We start from the raw sequence: 20,287 nt of genomic DNA, 5'->3' as shown, positions 1-20,287 counted from the left end.
CCTTCCCGCCTCAGGGACTGCCCCGCCCTCCCGCCTCAGAGGTTGCCCCGCCCCTCCCGCCTCAGAAACTGCCCCGCCCCTCCCGCCTCAGAAACTGCCCCGCCCCTCCCGCCTCAGGCACCGCCTCTCCCGCCTCAGGCACCGCTCTTCCCGCCACAGGGAAGCCCACCCGGTGAGACACGGGTGTGGGGAAGAGCAGGCTGCCGGTCCTGTCAAACCGTGTTGGTCTTGTCCTGTCAGCTGTACTCGGACTTGTGTGGGAGTAAACACCCACAAGTTAATGCTGACACGGTTTACTGGTGAGCACATGGTGCCCTGAAAGAAAACAAGAGATCAGTTGGGAAATCCTGTTGTGACGAAGTCTGGGAAAACTGAAGTTGTTTTAAGATACACTCCTCTCCTTGAAGGTTAGTTGGTGTTTGTACACGAAACAAAAATGGAAAAGTTCAGGTAGATAGTGTATCCTGTTTCCTTCATTTATGCAACACACAGCTGCAGAAAAAATTAAACGGAGCAGCACAACCTGATGCCGCACTCACAGTCAGGATGTGCTGCCCTCAGTCCAGCCAGTTCACTCCATATTGAAAGCAGGGCAATTATTTTCATCATGTCCAGAGGAGTGATCAGAAACCTAGAGGAATGTGCTAAACAAAAACTTCCTCTTTATAAGTTCATGTTAAGAAACAAAGCAATGCTTGCTGCAGAATGCAGAGCAGGTTTATCTGAACAGAACTTGCTTCTAAAACATGAACTTTTCCTTAATAAATTCTATCAATAGAAATAAGGATTAATGCGTCTTTATACAGCAAGTATTGGTTAACTATATGTGTGTTAGGAGAAGTATATTAGAGATTTGGAGGCGAAACACTGACAGTACTTCCCCTTTAAGCCTTGTACCCAGTCGTGTTACCTCGCTTGAGCAAAAGGAGCTGTGGTTTGTGGGTTTACTGCCTGTATCAGGAGAGCATTTTGGCAGAAGAGGGAGCTGTGAGACGCTGAAGACATCAGATTTTACTCCACATTTATACTCACATAGAATAATCTTGGTGCCTTGGGTGTTGTCAGGTTTATTTTAGGTTTTGCCATCCTTGTTACACAATATCCAACACACAGAGAAACTGTTTCTCAATATAAATACTAAGGAAACTAAGTTGCCATTTGATAACCTATGCAAAGATATTGAAGTGTTGCTTATGCAAAAAGTTTCTGCTGCCCTTTATCTCATGACACTCAGGTAGGACTTGCTAAAGACATTTTAGCATTTGGTAATTGTTTTGGTTTTTTGTTTTTGTTTTTTATTTAAGGCAAAACAGTAACATAAGGAACTAGCCTGGGTTTTCACCAGGGCTAGGTAATTGCAGCTTAGGAGGTGCTGTGAGGGTATAAAAGGGAAAAAAATACAGCAGAGGATGTGTAGAAAATGGTCTTTTTTTCATTGCTTCTTCATTCTGGTGCTGTTCTGGGTGAAGTGCTCAGCCCCTTTTGAAGATTCTCTTGGATTCAACTCCTTCATAGACGTAGGTCTGTTAAGAAATGAAGAAGAAAAATCAGTGGCTGGTATTGCAAAGCTCCCTTTCACAGATGCTGTTGAGAAGGGGTCAGTAATGACGGAATGAATTGTGAGGGGTGGCTGTGCAGGCTCTGGGGAGAGGAACATAAGGAAAGCAGCCTGTTGGCAACAGGCATAAACTCTCTGTGCAAATGTTTGAACCACCACAGGGCAGCTTTTGGGGGCTTCTGGAAAAACCCAGAGGACACTTGGAAAAGGGCCTTTAGCCACAACACATCTATACAGTGTATAGTTATTTATCTGTCTCTGTCTCCTGCATAGAACTTGTACACAGGCTTCAGAATGCATGGATGAGGTACAGTTCACATGTGGAGGAAAACATAAAAATCACGGGCTGTGAGTTTTATTTTAAAGGGGTAAATTTTGATAGGTGACTGGAGTATTTTAGCTAAAGATAAATGAAGTTATTTGGCTTTGATGTTACTTTCAGAACAGCTTTTAAATTATTTTTCACTTCATTCTATGGTAAAGTTGTGTGTAAGTGGTTGCTTAACTCACCTGAACAAGTTCATCACCCACGATTTCTCTGTATGCTTTCAGTACTTTTCTATTGTCTTTTCTGGTAAATGTGCCCACAAGTTTATTTCCTTCCAGGTTCCAATTTCCCTATAATGGGAGAAAAAAAACCCAAGTATTTTGCAACGGTTCTGACAGTGATTTGATTGAAAGGCTGCAGAATGCTTTAAATGAGAAAAGATTAAAACAGTGTAATAATGCTTTTTTAGAAAGGCTGTAAAAATGAAATTTTAATAAAACCATTAGTTTATTTAATTGCATAATAGTCAAGCTAGATATTTTTTAGTAGTCAGTACACCTTATTTTAATTCATTGTATCCCCAGAGAAAAGGTAGTTTCCTATGAATACCCACTCTGTACTCTAGGTGGTGGACTTGAGTGTTAGAATATGAAAAATTACAATCACCTGGATTTCATCGTATGAAAATTGCCACTTGCTCTGCTTTTTTTGGGCTCTGTCTGGAACCCTGAGTTCCACAGGTGAACCATTAACAGTTAAGACTACCTTGTGCTTTTGCATATAAAGCTGCAAGCATTCCTGAACAATCACTCTTCCAAAGTAAAATATAAATTCAACACTACGAAGACAACTAATTTATCCTGAAATTGTACCTCCTTTAGTTATTATTATATAATAAATGTAAAGTTGTATAGGTAGACTCTTACATTCATTTCAGTCCCATCAGCCAGGCTGTAATCAAAGTCGACTCCCAGGGTGAATTCAATCTCTATGGTCCGGAAGTTACTGGCTTCTTTGACAGTAAATTTGTTCCCATCTTGCTGGATAGTGATCTTCAGGTTATCACGGGTACCCAGCTTTCTCTTCACCATGTTAACACCTGGAAAAATCAGTTAACATCCATCAGAAAAAAAAACCTCAAACAAACCAACCAACCAAAAACAAACCCCTTGAGAATCATATTTGTCTCCTTTTATTGACTTTTATGTGGTCCAAGTGAGTTTATTCCAGCATTCTGAGCCAGATTTTTATTCTTCTTTGCTCTTTATTGGGACCACATTCACCAGTACATATATAATACAAACCACTGTCTAAGTGGGATGGTTATGTTTATATCTATATAATGCATTGTCTGTGCAAATTTAAAGTATTAGGATGTTAGAATCACTTGAATTGTGTTTCTATAAAATTGATGAATGATAATTTTTAAACTAGTTTAATGTTATCAAAATAATATTCTTGCTACAGAATTCTGCTAATGGTTTATAATTCAAAATCTCTGAGCCTTTTCTTCAAATGTGGACTTAGGGATTCCTTTTTTCTGCTGTAATAAAGCTGGAATTAATTGAAGTGCTTAAGATTAATATAACTTAATCAGAATATTTTTCAGCATCTTTTATCCTCCCCCCTCCATTAAATATTTTGCAAATCAGTGCAGTGCACTGTGCAAGGACAGAGCAAATAGAGATAGGACGGGCTGTCCCAAAGGTAGTTCAGAGGCAGCTCAGGTTTGTATTGAGCTGGAGTGGCATTTTTCCTGCAGAAGGCATTGGAAAAGTGAGACTCACCCATCGCCTCCATGAACTTCTCATAGTTTTCATTTCTGTCTATTTTCCAAGTGCCGTTGAAGGCCATGGCTGTGTCTGTGGCAGCTGCTCTGAAGTGATGTAGTTTTGCCAAGGGAATTTATGTGCTGGCTTATCTGGAGAGCAATTTACGGGATGATGTGGCTGACTAAAGCTCAACTGATGCACTGATCTTTGCAAGGAGAACTTTCCTGGAGTTTAATCAAATTTCCAGTCCTGACCACATTGCTTGCTGAATCTCTCTCTTATTGCCCCCAGATCATGACAGTATCTTTATTGCTCACCTTAATAAAGAATTGCTAAACCGTTCACTCTACCCACCATGCATAGGAAAAATCAGATATTTAATGAAAGCAGTGATTAAAATAAGAGCATTTATTGAGATTTCCTGTCTCTGTTGTATCTTCATGGTTTTGCTAGAGTCTTTGTGCAAATGGAGAAAATAGTATTTACCCAACAAAACAAATGTCTACTTTGTTCATTATAATTTGGTAGAGGTCTGTTCTGCTTAACATAATAAGCAAAGGGCAGATGATTCACTGAATGTCTGCAGTTGTTTCAAAAAACAGTCCTCTTGTTTGCTATCTAATGCTGAGCTATGAAAATTGGGATCATATTCTGCATTCATGTGCTCACTCTTTAACATCCAGTTTAAATTCTGAGCAGCTTCTACAGATTTTCTTCATTATAACACATCAGTGAACACTAAGTGCATCTGACACATTGCTGCAACAGAAAAAGATGTGCAGCTAAGTGAATTTACCTGATGTGGTCGGTTTCTATAATGCCATAATTTTACCTGTTCAAGGAGAATGCAGAACATGAGTATTTCCTGACTTAGCTGCTTCTTCCCTCCCCACCTTTCCCCTTCCCCTCTAATTGGTGCTACTTGAACTGAGCAAAACTATTGACCCAGCTTTTGCCTTTGCCAGGTTAAGGGTTATAGTTATTCTGTTCCCAGGGATGCCATCAGCTTTGTTAGGTGTTACCTTCAAAACGGAAATCCCAGTTGGTCAATGTGCATTAACAACAACAGTTAGGTCTGGGTGTGTGGTTTTTACACTGACTTTCTTTCCAAGATTTCATGCATTTTTTTATCACCTGAATAACTCTGTGTCTCAAAACGTGTCATAGCCCATACCTAGTGCAGGGCTAATCACAGATGTCCATCTTACCCTTCAGCCAGCTCAGGAAATGGGCAAACTGACTTTCTACTAAGAGCTAAATTCTCTTTTTACTGCATTGACTTGTATCTTGACCTTTGTAGTTATCACTGTCAGTCTGTGTTATCTGTTGAGTATCTATACATAAACAAAAATACCTGGTGTCTAGTTAGAGTTCATCCTATTTATTGTTGCATAACAAAATTGGTAACTCTCTTTAGTCTTTGTAGAGAAGTTCTTTCTGACAGTGGTGTGGTGCAGCTTCTACTGGATCCAGTAGAAAACTGAGGCCTGAAATAATGTGAATTGCTCACCTTATTTGAGGCATCCATATCTATAAAACCTAACAGCTGGGAAACGACCTTTTATTTTGAGCATTTCAAGGAAGGTTTTTTTTTAGGCGTGTTCTGCATTCTCCCCAAGAATCTGCTCTTCATTTAATTTAGGAAAAGCTAAGGTATCTGAAGTTAGTGTTTATATATTTAAACAAAGTTAAAGCTACCAATTAATTTCCACATTTGATTCCAGTCTGTTTGCTTAACCTCTGAAAAAGTAAATCAGAGTAGTGACATTCTGCAGGTGAGGTATAGTTTCTACACCAAACTTACTTCAGCAGCTTTTCTGAACCTTAAAAAAGAGGGAGGTGATTCTGGAGCAAGTCTTCAGCTATCAGGAAGATTCTCAGATGTGCTTTTCCAGTCAGTTATCTGACAATTTGCTGTGTCCCCCCTTGTGATTCTTTGGTGTCTCTCAAAAGTCAGGCCAACTCCAAACCTTTTCACCATGGGAGCAGTGAGTAGCTGGGTCCTGAATTTCCCATCAAAGCTCATTGTTCCATTCCTGTCCCAATTTCCCCTTTCCTTGGCATTTTTTTCCCTGGGCATGAGTCCCGAGGGTCCTGTTCAGATCAGCCCCACAGATCTGTCAGTTAAGTAAGAACCACAGGTGGTCAATATTTATGAGTTTGATGGTTGGTGTAGTGCTGACAGCATAAAGAACTGGTTTTTCTCTGAGGTCTGATGGAATGTCACTGCTACAACAAGGGACTGTCTTTAATCTCTCACAATTTACATGAGTAACTTAGGACTGTAAATGCACTAAAATACGACAAAATCCGACTTCATTTTTTTGCATGTACTGGAATCATAAGATATCTATTTCATTCAGAGTTCTTCTGTGTTCCTATAATAGTTGGTTTTCCTTTTAAAGTGTTTTTATAGGTTTTTTTAGTCTGAATATTCCACAACCCTTTTCCTTCTTCTGTCTACCTCTTCCTTGTGTGGTTTTCAGAACTATAATTTTTACTTAGGTGGTGTCTCAAAATCTTTTAGTGTTGCTGGGTCCATGAAAGTCTTCAAAGCTAAGGGTGTGTTCTTGGCTTTGTGGCTTTGTGCAAAGTGCCAGCTTTAGAACACCGAAAATGGGCAAACATTAACTTTGAAGTTTGATCTTCGAGTGATGTGGATGGGAATAAATTATTAACTTATATGGTCATGCCAATCTCATCATGCCAATCTCTGATTATCACAGCAAACTGTATTGTGATGGTAATTGACAATGAGGTTCCAAAGATCAGGGTGACAAAAAGGCTCTTGCAATGGGTTATACTTATCTATCCTATTTATTGTTTTGTGCTTTACACTCAAGCTGTTGCTGCCTAAAATTAGCTAGGACAATAGAACTCAGCTTTACTATGGGGTGACTAAGGCTTAGTGCCAGCATAAACATAATATGCATATGAAAATATTAATATATACAGTGTCATGTAAGAAAAGAGAGATGAATCCCTGGTAAAACCATGCAGATTGATTTGGCAGTCCTTCTGTGTGTTTTCTTCTGAATGATTCTTCGGTATGTCCTGGGATGGATTGCAAAGATGGCTGGGCCCTTAAACCATTTCAGTGCCCCTGGCTCCCTTATTATGAAGTTTTACCAAGTGTTTTAAAACCCACAATACTCCATTTTATATCAATATGGCAGGCAGATAATTCTATGCCAGTAAAGGCAACTCTGGGTGGCCTGGCAACGAGGAGCTTGGTGGAGCCTAACTAATGCCATCTCTTGGATAAATCATTTCAAAGTACATATTGCAGTTGGGTGTTGCATTGCAGCAGGATTAGATTGGTCTGGATAGGTATTGTCCTACTCCAGCTGCCTGTTTGCTAAATTTCTGGTTTTGTTTTGGCTCAAGGACATGGATTTGCTACCATGCAAGCTGTTCAACACGAGGATTCAACATTGGAAGATTAATTAGAAATTTCCAGTGAGTATGGATCCATTTGTCTGATTAGTTAGTAGTGAGTCTTAAAACTTACTCTTAACTGACTGTAGGCACCCCTTTTTAAATTCTGTGTAATGGCTCTGATCCATAAAGTGCTGCATGGTTTGGAGAGTTGCTTATTGAGAGAACTGAAGTGCATGAGCTAAAAAGCTCCAGGTTAAAAAAAATCTAGAAGCAAAATTTAGGGTTTTCTTAAAGCAGTAACAACGGTGGTATTTACTTCACCCAATTACTGCATGTTAAAATGAATCCTCGGATTACCTAAAATAGTAGAATCTGGTCATGTTTCAATGCAAAGAGGGTGACAGTGAACAATTGCCATTAAAAATCAGTTTGCTTCTCCAGGAAAGGTTATATGAATCTCTGAGCATCAGTGCCATTTGTCACTTGCCACGTCGAGACTGATATGCCAGTTGTCCCCCAGGGCTTTGTGTTGGGCTTATCTGGGGTATTTACATCTATACCTGAATACTCTTTTCCTGTATTCTGCAGTTTCTTTTTGTTCAGAATGTGAAATGTGATCAAAGGGTGGGGTTGAGTTATAGTCCAATGAACTAACAATGTGTACGGTATTGGAAGTCTGCATCAGACATTTCAGTTTCTCAAAAACCTGAACTGCACTTTTAGCGCATTTCAACGTAGCTTTTTGCTTATTGCACACTTTGGCTCTTGGTTACGATATAGCTCCAAACTCCATCAGAGATTATTGTGATTATCTGGATTAATGACTTGAATCTGATCTTATCTGGAAAACAGTGAGTTTCGGAGTTCTGAGCTCAGCATAATAGCGAGAGAGCACCCTACATGGCTCAGATATTTAAATATCTGATATATGCAAAAGGAAAAGATGGTTTCAGATGAAACATTCTTTTCTTTGTGTCTCACATAAAAGCAGAACAGACGCTCAGATCTTGGTTCTCTTTCCAGCACAGAAATGGACTTTCTATGTGACCTTGATCAAATTCCCCCCTCTACTTATCTGTAAAATGAACTTTCCTTCCATTAAGAAGCTGTATATACCATAAAATAAACTGCCAGTGACTTGATTAACTACTACAGTGAAAGGATTCTGAGTGCCTGCATGTGAACATATCATGCAAAGTAGTGGTAGGATTTAACCATGGGCTTTACTCCTAGTTTTTGATGCTGTTAAACAAGAGAAACCTGTGTATAGATTTTCAGCCATTTATCAGCCATCACAAAGCACTGGGTGGGCAGGAGCAGGCTATGGCCTAAAAATTATTTCCTAAAAATCTTAAAGAGTTGGATTTCACAGGAATCTGAAATGCATGTCAGCAATAGCTGTCACCACTCTTACTAAAAATATGGCTGGAGGAAAGAGCCATTGTCTTTTTTTCCATTTGTTAAAAAGGCATCACTGTTGTGTAAGATGTGAATGACTGAGTGTAAAATTCTTTCACATCTTCACTAAAAATGCTCTCGTTCAAGGTTATATTCTGGGTAACAGATGTATTCCAGTCCTCACTCCTGCTGACAGCTGTGCCACTGCTCGGAGGTGAATTCAAACATTCAGCAGGCCAGAAGGACTGAGCAGGAGCATGACTAGGTTGGGAGGGGGCTGGAAAGACTGCAATCCCAGCAGCAAATGGTTGCCTGATGTATGGAGATATACATGGGCAGTTGTGCAGTTGCACTCATAAATTGCAGTTGGTTCGAGCAAACAGTGCTTGTGTTTTGTGCTCAGCTAAATCTGGCCCTTCATAACTTCTTCAATGAGCCTGCTGTTTGTCAGGGATGGACATACTTCTTGGTTTTGCCTAGAGCTAAAAAAAGTTAAGCCAGAAGTGTTGCTGTGCAGGACCTAATAGGCAAAGAGCAGGAATTGCCAAGAAGCCCACTGGTCCAGAATTACTCCTGGGATCAGCAGTTTGCACACCATGAGGCTTTTGCTGTCAAAAATAATTTTGTCACGGTTTTGTTTGAAGTCACTGGGTTGAGTATTTCCATGCTATCCCAGGAATTGATAGCTGGGGGGCAGAGGATGAGGATACCTCTGTGTAACTGTTGTATTTGCTGCTTATCTAATAAATAAAGAAACTGGTTTCTTACAGCTCCCAGTAAGTGCAGCTCCAGTGCTCCCTAGTGGTTAGTAGCAGTGAATTATCTTTTGCTGTTTCTAAAGCAGAACAACTTTACCACAGGCTGATCTCAGCGCTACTTAAAAAGTATCTTGATATTCATAGTGATGTTTTTCTCTTCAGGATTTCTAGGACCTAGACAAGTTACTATAAAATATACATTTACAAGAGGCAATCATTTGAATCTGGGAACAATGAGGTGTTGCAAATTCAACCTCAGTAACATCAAGTAACGAACAGTAAAATTTGACATCATCCTTTTTATTTTAAAAAGCATGAAAACAGTACAAAGAGAAGAATGAGGAAATAAGTAATAAGCAGCAGTCTGACCATAGAAAATAACCTGACTGTATTCTCTGTCAGCTGTACAGTAAGTAGGGATAGTGATTTTGTTAAGTAATGTAACCAGCTTTACTCTAAGAATTCTTAGGACAGAAGCGAGAAAAAACACATAGCATTCAGAAGACTTTAATACTGCTTACAGGCAAAACATAATATACAGAGAAACCCCTCAACCTAGTACAAAAATACTGTGCCCAGAAACTATATATTTGTTCAAACTTTTTTCAAAGATAAAAGAATACAAGTGGACAAACTCAGTGACTGGTGACTGTGACTAGGATTTTTATTAAACCATAATAGGAATGTCTATTAAAACTATTTACAGTGCATTTCACACTACATTCTTTAAGAGACACATGCAGGTGTTCCCCAGGTGAATACAGAGAGGGCTCAAATTCTAACTTCAGTTCCGTCTGTAAGGTACCTCGGGCATCAGCAGGAAGAGCTGGACACAGCAAAGAGCAGGTGAGGCAGGTGTTACCAAGGGTAAGAGTTTGGTCCCTCCTTGTAGGTAAAAAAGGTGGATTTGACCCATTCTTTCACTTTCTATACAGCTCAATCCAACTCCCACTGGGGTAAATGGGAATCTCTATGACTGACTTTAAATCAGAGCATGCTTTAGACCCTGGCATGACCAGCTCATGCTGTGAAAATTCGTGAAAACTGGCTGTGCTACAGCATTGTCACATAAATACACATTTACAAACAGTGGTACTTAGATATGAGTTTCTCTATGGAAACAAACGTCTTTACGTGGAAAATAAACTTTCCCATGCAACTTCCATTCATCTAGCAGTGACAAAGATAAAATATCCTGCTGGCACTATTTGCTGCATTTAACAAGTATCACTAATCACCAGGCCAGATTTTGTGATGTTTCTTCTTCCTGTCAAAGTCCAAACTAAAAAATCCAGCTTTCATTATTTACCCTACTCTAGCCAAATTCATTCTTTTATTCAAGATCAAATGTTCAAGTTTATCTTTCAAATTTATCTTTCAAATTAGTGCAAGTCCCTGAAGAAGTGCAGCAGGGAACTGTGAAATAAAGCTGAAACCTTGTGGAATGTAAACTGCATGTGATTTGACACAAAGAGAAAAACCCACAGCATCACAGAGACAAGAATCCAAACTAAAGCTAAGATATATATTTGCCTGAAATACCAGATCTTTATAAAACCTTTACAAAAATGTATGAATTTATTATCAGTGAGGCTTTGTTTTTTTTTCCCCGTAAGAACTTTCTGCTGTCTTCCTGTGGAAGAACTGCAAGGGACACCAACCAGATCGCTCAGGCAGCATCCCCGAATTTTATGGGACTAGATCTGACTCTTCAAAGTTTGTGTTGGAAAAACCTGGGAATTTTGAAAAATCTTGTATATGAATTAGACGGTGATTTTTTCAGTTCATGCCACTGCCACTGCTTTGGATTGGAGGTGATACATAAAATCAGGTTTCAGTCCTCTCTTCTAAGGAGAGATCAGCTGATCACCAGTGGAATAGGTTGTTTACTTTTCTCACTGGCTCACTTGAAGATAGGAGAGTAACCTGCTCTTAACTTTAAACTGCTAATTAACCATTCACACCATCTCCAAAATCGACATCACATTATTTTCCTCCCCTTTCTTTATTGTGTGAGATAATAGAAAACCTAGATGTTCTGCAGCTAATATTGGATGTGGGACTAACTTACTGGAAAAGAAGTACTACCTGCAGCTTAAGAGCCTCACTGTTATTTTTAATTAGAAGAGGTAAGGTTAATCAGTCATTTTGTGTATGGTAATACATATGACAACTAATTTTTTTCAGAAGAGAACAAAAACAGAAAGAAAAGTGTACTTTAAGCATTAAACTGTGCTGTGGAGTGAGTCTAAAAGAAAATATCTGAGATTAAGTAGGATACTAACTTAGATGCCTTCACTGAGACACTGGTGGGACAAATTCGGTACTTGAAGATTGAAATATCGAATTTGACAATGGCTTTAATAAACTTTAGTCTGAACTGACCAAGGGCAAAACTCCACCTCAGCTGGTTTCTTTTGTAATCCCCACTGATAGTTTTAGCTAGGCAGTATAAACTGGGGAGAAAACGTTTGAGACCTGACTGAAATAATTAGAAACACAACTCATGATGAAATGAAGGACAGCTTGTGGCTGTAATCCACCAGCTGGGGTTGAAAATGTGGAATTCTAAAGGCAATGAACTCCAGGCAGGAAACAAGCTGGCATTTTTTCTCCCCATATTGTCCAATATCTCCATGATGAAAGGAATGAGCAGTTTCTGCAGATGGTTCACACAAAGCTGACACGGGACCAGCACACTCTGACTTTGCCTTCAGGCAGAATTAAACACCATGTAAAAAAGTTGATCATGCTCTGAAATTTCAGGAACTACAGCAGTCTATGCTTTTAAGGTTCTTAAACCAGTAGTTTAAAGGCTTTGGTTTTGCAGAAATATATACAGATACAGGTGTATTATGATAAATAAATGGTTTATTTACTAGGAACTGTATTTATACCTATGTCCCAATCTCTGTAGTGGAAGAGATTCCGTGGGATAAATGTGTACAGATATGTAATTAAATATATGCACATACTCTATAACTGTTCATTTTGAGTGAACCTTTAAAAAACACAATGTCATGCCCTTTTTTCAAGTCAAAGGTATGAATCCATCATTTATAAATTTAGTTATAGTAAAGCTTTGCTGAACACACAATATAGCAAAGAAATACTGGGATATTAATGTAAAGGATGCTCAGTCACTACACTGTAATATTATCATAGTTCTCTGCTGCCTTGTCATCATGAATTACCAGTCTCAACCATAATAGCAAGAATACACCTTTATATACATATAATTTCTTCATATTTATATTAAATATGTATCTCATCAGTTAGTGTAATAATTATACTTCAGTATCTCAAGCACTCAAGGAAAAGACTATACAAGGACTAAGCAAATCCTGAAGCAAAGTTTCCTTTTCATCAAAAAGTACCTAAAAGCTTTTGTTGAGGTGGGCAGGCTGCTGTCATTTGCATATAAATACACATATGCAGCACTGCATAACAGTAGTCCTGGAATTCTGAATGATTATTGAAATCCATACTTTCTTTTTTTTTTTTTTTAAATCTGTGTGAAGAAAATCAGGAGAAATACTTCTGTAGAAAAACGTTTTCAAATTCAGCTGCAATAATACATTATTGGTGCTCATTAGAGAAGTCTGAGATAGGATTTAATCAGTGACAAATAATTTAGGTTGGCAGAAATGCTGCTGACTGTCAGAATACCTTATTCTACATTAAAAAAAAATCAACTATGAAACTCAGTATCATCAGACATTTTGAAACATTTGCTTTACGTTTTCTTAGCTTCTGGCATAGTTTATCAAAATGAAGAAATTGATAAAAATAGGGAGTTTTCACTTCTTTCTGACCAGCTCTTACATGGGGACGGGTTGATAATTTATTGCCGTTTCCAACTAGAACTTTCTGGATTATTGTGATAGAAATAAATTCCCATACTTCAAAGTACAATCCCAAATGTGTTACTTTTGCCCAACACAATTGCTGATTTTACCTGGAGAATCATTATTACACATTAAAAACCCACACCATTTTGTGTGTGTCTGTGCAGCCAAAGTTACATGTACTGCTGATGCATTTTAGACTGCTGACATTCATCTCCTAATCCTGTCTACACAAGGAATAGTACTCTCTTTGTTTCACTCTTTTGGGATCTGTCTCATGTGCATCTTTTGTTCAATTGGTTCCCAATTCAAAACCATTTTTATTAATAACCTTCTTTTAAATAAAATACCAATGCTGGTTTTTTTTCCTAGCTGCAAGTTCATTGATTTCCTACTTTTCAGAACATTAATGCCTCATATACAAATGGCAAATCCCTGTAGCATTCCTGGCTAGTTTTGCTTTTGGTACTCTTTTTTTTCCCCTGTTTTTTGTTTAAGACACTGTGATTAATCATTGTTAACTAACGCTAAAAATGATTTTTAAAAGATGTTAACATAAAACTTCCTTCCAAGTGGTCATAGCCATTTCCTAGCAACACTGGCCTAAAGAATCAGTCACGGATAGTCACCAGGATTGTGCGATTCCTGCATCTTTCTGATTCCGATTGTCACCTCTTGCCCTTGCAGTCACGTTCTCTTCCCTCTGTGATCCCGTCTGTCGCTTGGATGATGTTAAAATCAACTTCCAGATGAAGTTAAAACCAGCAGATAAAAATGATCCTGTTCAGATTCCATTTCTCTCTGTGCTCCTTGCAGCTTCCTATGGGAGCCATCCTTCCGTGGCAGCCTGGCAGTTATGCTGGGACATTTCAGCAGTCTTTGAGCAGTTTCCATTATTCACGGATAATTGTGACACCTCCACCACAAAACTCCTAAGACCCTCATTGCCTAGTATTTCACAGGGGTCTTAAAAATTTCTTCAGATGTAATAAGACATTTGCTCAGACATCCACTGGATAGGAAAAAAAAAAAGCCCCAAAATTGAACTACTGGGTGCATAAATTCTGGGGCTTTTTTACCTCAGAGCCCAGTTCTGTCTTCTGAAGGAGGTCAGCACAGTATGTGCTGGATTAGGCTCCTCAGAGCAAATCTCAGTCTCCCCTCTGAGCCTCTGGGAAGAGAACAGGTGAGACTGCTCATGACTTTTATAACATAACACAGCAAGACTGGGAGAGGGAAAAGAAAAAAGGTGCGAAATGCAGTAGTCTTTAAGATACTGGCCACAACGTGATCACCAAACAACTATGTACATCTGGAAAGTCAGAGGCTCTGGGGCACAGTCGAGTCACTGCACTAGTACCTTCTGCTGGAGCCGGGGAGGGGGCTCAAAAACTACCCTTGCAGGTCTCTTTTTCCATCTCAGTCAGATGTAATAAAAGAAACGTACTATCTCTTGGCATACACATGGTCATGCTATATCTTGGAACGTGGAAAAATAGTACAGCAGTGGCAAAACACAAGCCAGATTCATACAGTGTTCAGCAAAATGCAGTACTCCCCTATTACTATGTCTTCTACGTGAACTTAAGCTTGTGGTTGTTCAATCAGCACCTCAGTTCCGTTTGCCTTGATTGCTCTCTCCGTTAATCAGGTTCTTCTCTTGCTGTTCAGCTAAGGCCTGCCATTTCTGCCTGTTCTTTTTACAGCCATCCAGTAAGGGGGAGCAGGCCTCTGACACGTGTGTTAGGGCCTGAAACAGATTAAGAACGTGTAAAACAGATTGCATTTAGTTTTTAATTAAAAATGAAGAGAATAAAACACGTTTCTTGTATTTTTTTACAGATTTCTGAACTTGGAGGGTAGACCTGTAGATCATTCCGCTGAACTGCACCAGTTACTCAGCTAACACAAGCCACAAAACTTCAGTTCACTGGGATCTGACCTACTCTGAATAACATGGTAAGTCACATTCTTGCAGTGCTGGATTGAGAACTCATTTCTGTTTGCACTGTGTGTCAAATTCCTTCTGACTGGATGAAAGCTACAAAAGCAGTGAAAAGGCTGCCATTACAAACCTGTTAATTGTTTGCTTTTATTGCATTAGAACACTGGAGAGCGAACCCTGTGCTTGTTCATTTTGAAAGTAACACTGAAGTTGTTTATATGTTCTACCATTTATCACTCATTAAAAAACCTAAAAATCTGTGTAAGCAGGTAATACCTCCTAATTGTACTCCAGTAAAAATAAACTCAAACCACAGCTCTTTCCTTTAGCATAGTCTCTTGGGTTTGTCACCACCTCAAAGGCTCCCCATCCTCTTCGGTGCTCACTGCCCCTGCAGGTAAGTCACTCTCACTTCTCTGTCAGCTTAGGACACAAGCCTAGATAAAGTCCCAGCCACTGTCAGCCTGCTCTATGCTGTTCCTGTTCAGGGGAGGCTTTAAAACAAGGTGACAAATAAAAGTGAGGCACTGAAAACTGAATCATAATTGAAAAGACCAAAAAATAAAAGTATAGAAGTTCAGGTTCTGGAACTGTGGGCCTTCAGACCTGCTCAGGGGTTCTGTTCAAAGAGTTTTCTGTTTGTATAGTCTGTACCTTTGCCTACCTCCTACAGTTTTCTGTCCCAATGAACAGACTTTCACCCTAAGGCTTTACTGTTTTAAAAAATAATCAGAAATCATTATGCTGTGTTTCACACTGTATTTGACCAAGTAGCTTTTCATACAGTTTGTGACCAGGACAAAAAAAAAACATTTCAATGAATTCTCTCATGCACTGCTTTTGTGTGAGATGAAAGAAAAAAATGGGATGGGAAAAGTTAAACTTGGGTAAGTTTTCTGCACATAGTGTATCTCCTTTTGCGTGAAGAATTCTGAATTCCTTAAAACTCTTAAACAATATTTCTATTAATGCGCTACATGAATACCATTCTTTTCCTACATAGCAAAACATTAGTTTCATGAGTTTCCCTGATGATCACAGCAGCTGGAATCCCAGAATACAACCCAGGGATATCACACCAGTTGCACAGAGCACAGCAATTACCACTAGGTTTAATAAAATTATAACAAATTACACTAATCAGACAAACATACCACTAATTATAAATACTAAAATAATTGTTTCTTCAGCTGAATAATGAACCATATGTAATAAATAATAAAATATTTTTACCTGAGTGACTGGTTTTTTATTTGATTGTTATTCTAATTGCAAATCTGTGTCTACTAGTGAGCAGTTCTGGTTTTAGATATTTGCAGTTCTTTCTTAGCCACCATACCTCATACAGCTGCAAGCAAACAGCATCTATGAATCCAACCTGCATGCTGGGAATTTTGTTTTTCTTCTCTCTGTTCATTAGATCCTGCAGGTAAGAAATAAACAAGCTCTGTGTTTAAATGCATTAAATAAAAAAACCCAATCAAACCCAAAGAGACAGGCTGGAATTAAAAAGCAGCACCTTAAACAGCACAGCGAGCTCAGCCCAGTGGGGGTATCAGTAGAAGTGTTACAATGCAGGTAATTTGACTGCATGACTTCCCTTAGGAGATTTGCTTTGGATTGACAGAGCCCAAATAACTAGAAACACAGGCAAACTTACTGCGTTTGGACAGGCTGCAAATAGGTACCAATTTAGCAATGTATTTCCTAGATGATTTAGTAATACCGATTTGAAGGAAACAGTGAAGTCTGTTGTTCTGGTTCAGAGATAATGACACACCCTGCCGGTGTCTGAGAACCACAGAAAGGAAGACAGGGAAGGGGTTGGTCCTATATTCTGGTCAGTGGGAGAAATTGTGGATTTTGAAGTGCAGTTTCCAGAAGCCATTTTGCAAGAGGTGATTGTGCCACTTACTGTTGGTTCTATGTTGAGTTCCTTCCTCTCTTTATCTCCTTGATCAAAGAACTCAGTAGCGACAAGCTCAGCAATCTGTAAGAGATTTCACACATTGGGAGCTCTAATGTGGATCTATCGAACTGGGACCCTTCCCCCCCTCATAATGAGACTCCAGCTCTGCATTCCACCACTGCCTTTGCAAAAAGGGTTGGATGGAGGAAGCAGAAGCTGTCCCGCAGTTTGTATTTAGTAAATCTTAAAAATGGAGCATATACCCGTTGCTGGACTGGCCATGGTTTGGTTATGGCTGACAAATCACAAGCAGTCATCAGCATGGCTCTGTAGAACAAACAGAGAAATGTATGATTTACTGCATGGTGAAATGTATGGAGCCACTGAGTCAAGTGATCAGTAAAATAGAACTTCAGGGAATATCCATGTCAGAAAAGCAACTGAAATTAAAGCAGAGTTATAAATGTAGCCCAGGCCTAATGCTGTGTTAGATGCCTCTATTCTTAGTCTTCTCTCATCTTCGTTGCCAGTAAGGAATCAGCTTCAAACCAAACTGTCTGTCCTGACTCTTCAGTTACAGGTTTCAGAAATTCACTATTAAACATAAAGCATCAAGAGCAAAAGAACATGGTTCCAAGATAGGGACCCTACACTCTTTAGGAAGAACAAAAATGCTCACATAACTTCATATGATACTTAATAAAGTTAATTCCACAGGTTGCAGACTTAGTAATTCAGGCCCAGGGAGCTGTTCAGTGACCTGTATGACAGGGCCAGTTTGTACAGGCCCAGAGCACACTGACCTGCTGGTTTTAATGACATCCACAGCACCATGGCATGGGAAGTGGGTACCTAATAATATCAGCTCACTTCTCAATCGTTCTGCTTTTACTTACAAAAATAGCTCCTTCTGGGTGGGATCTTCCCAATTAAACTGCTTCTTCCTTAGAAGTTCGAAAAATTCTCCTCTCCTCCTTTAAAAGAAGGGAAAAGGTTTTGCAGCATGATGGCATGATCCAAACATCCAGCCATGGCTATCCAGCCAAACTTCCCTCTGACTTACTTTATGTACAGTGCTAGGTCTGTGGCAAGAATGGCTTGTTTTATCATTTTCAGTGTAGCCTTGTATTCTTCAATGGAAAGGTTGCTGAGAATCTGGTTTCCCTTTACAAAAAAAGCCAAAAAGCAGTGTTATCATAAAATGGGCAGCTGCACACCAGTTTGCTAAAGTGTGTCTTAAGCTCCTAAATCATTATGAGTTGCTTGCTGATGTCATTCTTTTACCCTGCTTCCTTTTGCAGATTCCCCAATTTAAAAATAAAAATTCCAGTCTTCTTGAGTAATGGCAGAAAGCTGCACAGCCACAGCATCAAAATTTGACTATTACAAAATGAAACTGTAAACAGAGCAACATCCAAGCTCCCCAGCCCATTTCATTCATCAAAATTAAATTTGCCACAAGCTCTACCACAGCATTTCTCTTTCCTCTTCCTCCCCGCCCTGAAGCAGAGGAACTGTGACAGATTCCAGTACCTGTCTGTGCACCTCTAGTAAATGAAAATATTTTCCTTTTACGAAGCAGCATCAATAACAAGCTGTTAGACAGAAATAAAAGCTCAGCAGCCTCCTGACAAAGCTGGTGAAATGGCAACTTGCCTCCACTTTTTTCCCATATTTGCCCATCTGAGTAGGAAACAATCATTACAATACAAAGGATGCCAGAAGTACCATACCTGTGGTATGAAAGGAGCAGTGCTTTGAAATGATTGTGCACACTGAATAACTGGGCTTCAGAATTAGTTAATAACATGACACAAGAAGAATGTCATTTTATTTGCATATTTACTTAACTTAGGTTTGGCTTCCCTTTGGAATGTCAACATTAGCAGTGTTTGGTTTGGTCTCATCAGGGCTGCTTTGTGTATGTGTAGGCTGGAATGTTTTTTGGACTGAGAGCAAGGACTTGGGTTTGTTTGGTGGTTCGTAAGAGGTCATGAAATGGCAATAAAGCCTTTTGTTTGCCTTGGGCCAAGGAAGCAGGTACCCAAAAGGATATTAGCAAGGCTTCCCTTATCAGGCAACACTTGGAAAGGTTTGGTGGCGCTCAGCAGTGGAACTGGGATTTTGAAGCTGCTGCATTTGCTTTCTTTACCCAAAAAGGAATAAAGAGCACTTGAGAATGTATAAGGGTGGGATTCTATCCAGAAGCTAAAAATAGAAAGTAGAACAGTTTCCTTCAGCAGACAGAAGAATGTGGCACTCACTGGGCTGTTCAGGATCATAAGGCATTGATCAAAATGATGATGCTCCATGATTGAGTGGCAGTACAGCTGGGCCAGTGGATGTTCGCTTCTGAGGAGGAAAAAGACCCGTTAGGTGGAGAAATCAAATTAAACATCCAGAAATAACTTCCCTTTTAATGTCCTGTTCACAGGAGTGTGGATAAAAAGACAATGCTGTTACTTTGTCAGAGCACTGACAGCTCTAGTTTTCTGCCTTCTGTTACCTGTGGAGACCAGCTGCACACAAGGAGGGAGAATGTAATACAAGGTTTTATAAAGAGTGACAGTTCTGGTATGAAAAGCAGAGGTAATGAGAAGAGTTCATTCACAATCAAAGTTTAAGTGACAGATTTGGTTTCTCTAACATCTCAAACACCTGCCTGGCATATTTAGTCAGCTCAACTGCTGGGCTTGTAAATAATAACACAAACTTAATAGGAAACCCACTGATACCAATGGAAAAGTTCCTGCTCACCTCAGTGTACTGGAGTGCAGGGGCCCAAAACATTGATCAAGTATTTTCCTAGTGTTAGTAACTACTGGTGTTTCATCACCACTATCTTCCCGACCAAACTACTGCAACATCTTACCCACTCTTTACCCAGAGTAAAATCCAAAAGGAAACAAGTTGTTGGTTGTACTACAGACAGGGAAAACAGCATTAAACCTGCTGTGTGAATGTAGAATTCAATAATATCTTAGTCTAGAAAGCAGAATTTGCAGTTTGAGTAGCTTTAGATGAAGCACAGAAACTCCTCTCTCAAGGATTTCTAATTTCTCCCTGTTGCATAATCCAGTTCTTAGTTTTGGCTGCTGTATCTTCATTTTCAGCCCCAGGTCCCACATTGCTCATACAATCTCTTCACCTAAATCTGTGTTCTTTTGGAAGTCTGTTTTGCTGCTGATCCTGAATCAATTCCTCTGTTTATAATCTGACCTACAAGTGTTTAGTCATGTAAGAAATTCTTTTATAGCATATAGTTCCATGTGACTTTCTGTATGGCTAAGGATCATTCACATGAACCAGTGGCTGCAGGATTGGGTCCCTCTGCGAGTGAGTGCACAGAGACTCAAATAAAAGTCACAAGAGGAGACTCTGGGGATTTCAGAAGCACAAAAATGTGGAGAGAAAGATGGAAAGACAAACAAAAATGCGGAAAGGGAGATT

General features: G+C 39.4%; 2 protein-coding genes across 8 annotated transcripts in view; both read right to left on the bottom strand.

The window, feature by feature from the left end:
* Positions 1-1,424: 1,424 nt before the first annotated feature.
* Positions 1,425-3,711, bottom strand: FABP2 (fatty acid binding protein 2). Its single transcript, XM_050320586.1, has 4 exons — positions 3,614-3,711; positions 2,753-2,925; positions 2,069-2,176; positions 1,425-1,523 (listed from the first exon to the last, which is right to left on the bottom strand). Exons 1-4 carry the CDS (start codon positions 3,678-3,680, stop codon positions 1,473-1,475), a joined length of 399 nt encoding a protein of 132 aa, XP_050176543.1. The 5' UTR covers positions 3,681-3,711; the 3' UTR covers positions 1,425-1,472.
* Positions 3,712-9,419: 5,708 nt separating this feature from the next.
* Positions 9,420-20,287, bottom strand: part of PDE5A (phosphodiesterase 5A) — a 101,332-nt gene continuing 90,464 nt past the window's right edge. For all 7 annotated transcript variants that reach the window (XM_050320463.1, XM_050320461.1, XM_050320462.1 and 4 more), the window contains 7 exons: positions 19,102-19,189; positions 17,901-18,001; positions 17,734-17,811; positions 17,101-17,164; positions 16,844-16,918; positions 16,268-16,351; positions 9,420-14,733 (listed from right to left, as the gene is read on the bottom strand). In XM_050320463.1, coding sequence (XP_050176420.1) covers positions 14,596-14,733; positions 16,268-16,351; positions 16,844-16,918; positions 17,101-17,164; positions 17,734-17,811; positions 17,901-18,001; positions 19,102-19,189 — 628 coding nt within the window. In that variant the 3' untranslated portion in view covers positions 9,420-14,595. The remainder of the gene's footprint in view (positions 14,734-16,267; positions 16,352-16,843; positions 16,919-17,100; positions 17,165-17,733; positions 17,812-17,900; positions 18,002-19,101; positions 19,190-20,287) is intronic.

Source organism: Myiozetetes cayanensis, unplaced genomic scaffold (assembly GCF_022539395.1).
Source record: "Myiozetetes cayanensis isolate MyiCay16 unplaced genomic scaffold, myiCay2020 scf24, whole genome shotgun sequence".
NCBI lineage: Eukaryota > Metazoa > Chordata > Aves > Passeriformes > Tyrannidae > Myiozetetes > Myiozetetes cayanensis.
The sequence above is the reverse complement of the archived record's forward strand: the minus strand, read 5'-3'. Positions and strand labels throughout refer to the sequence as shown.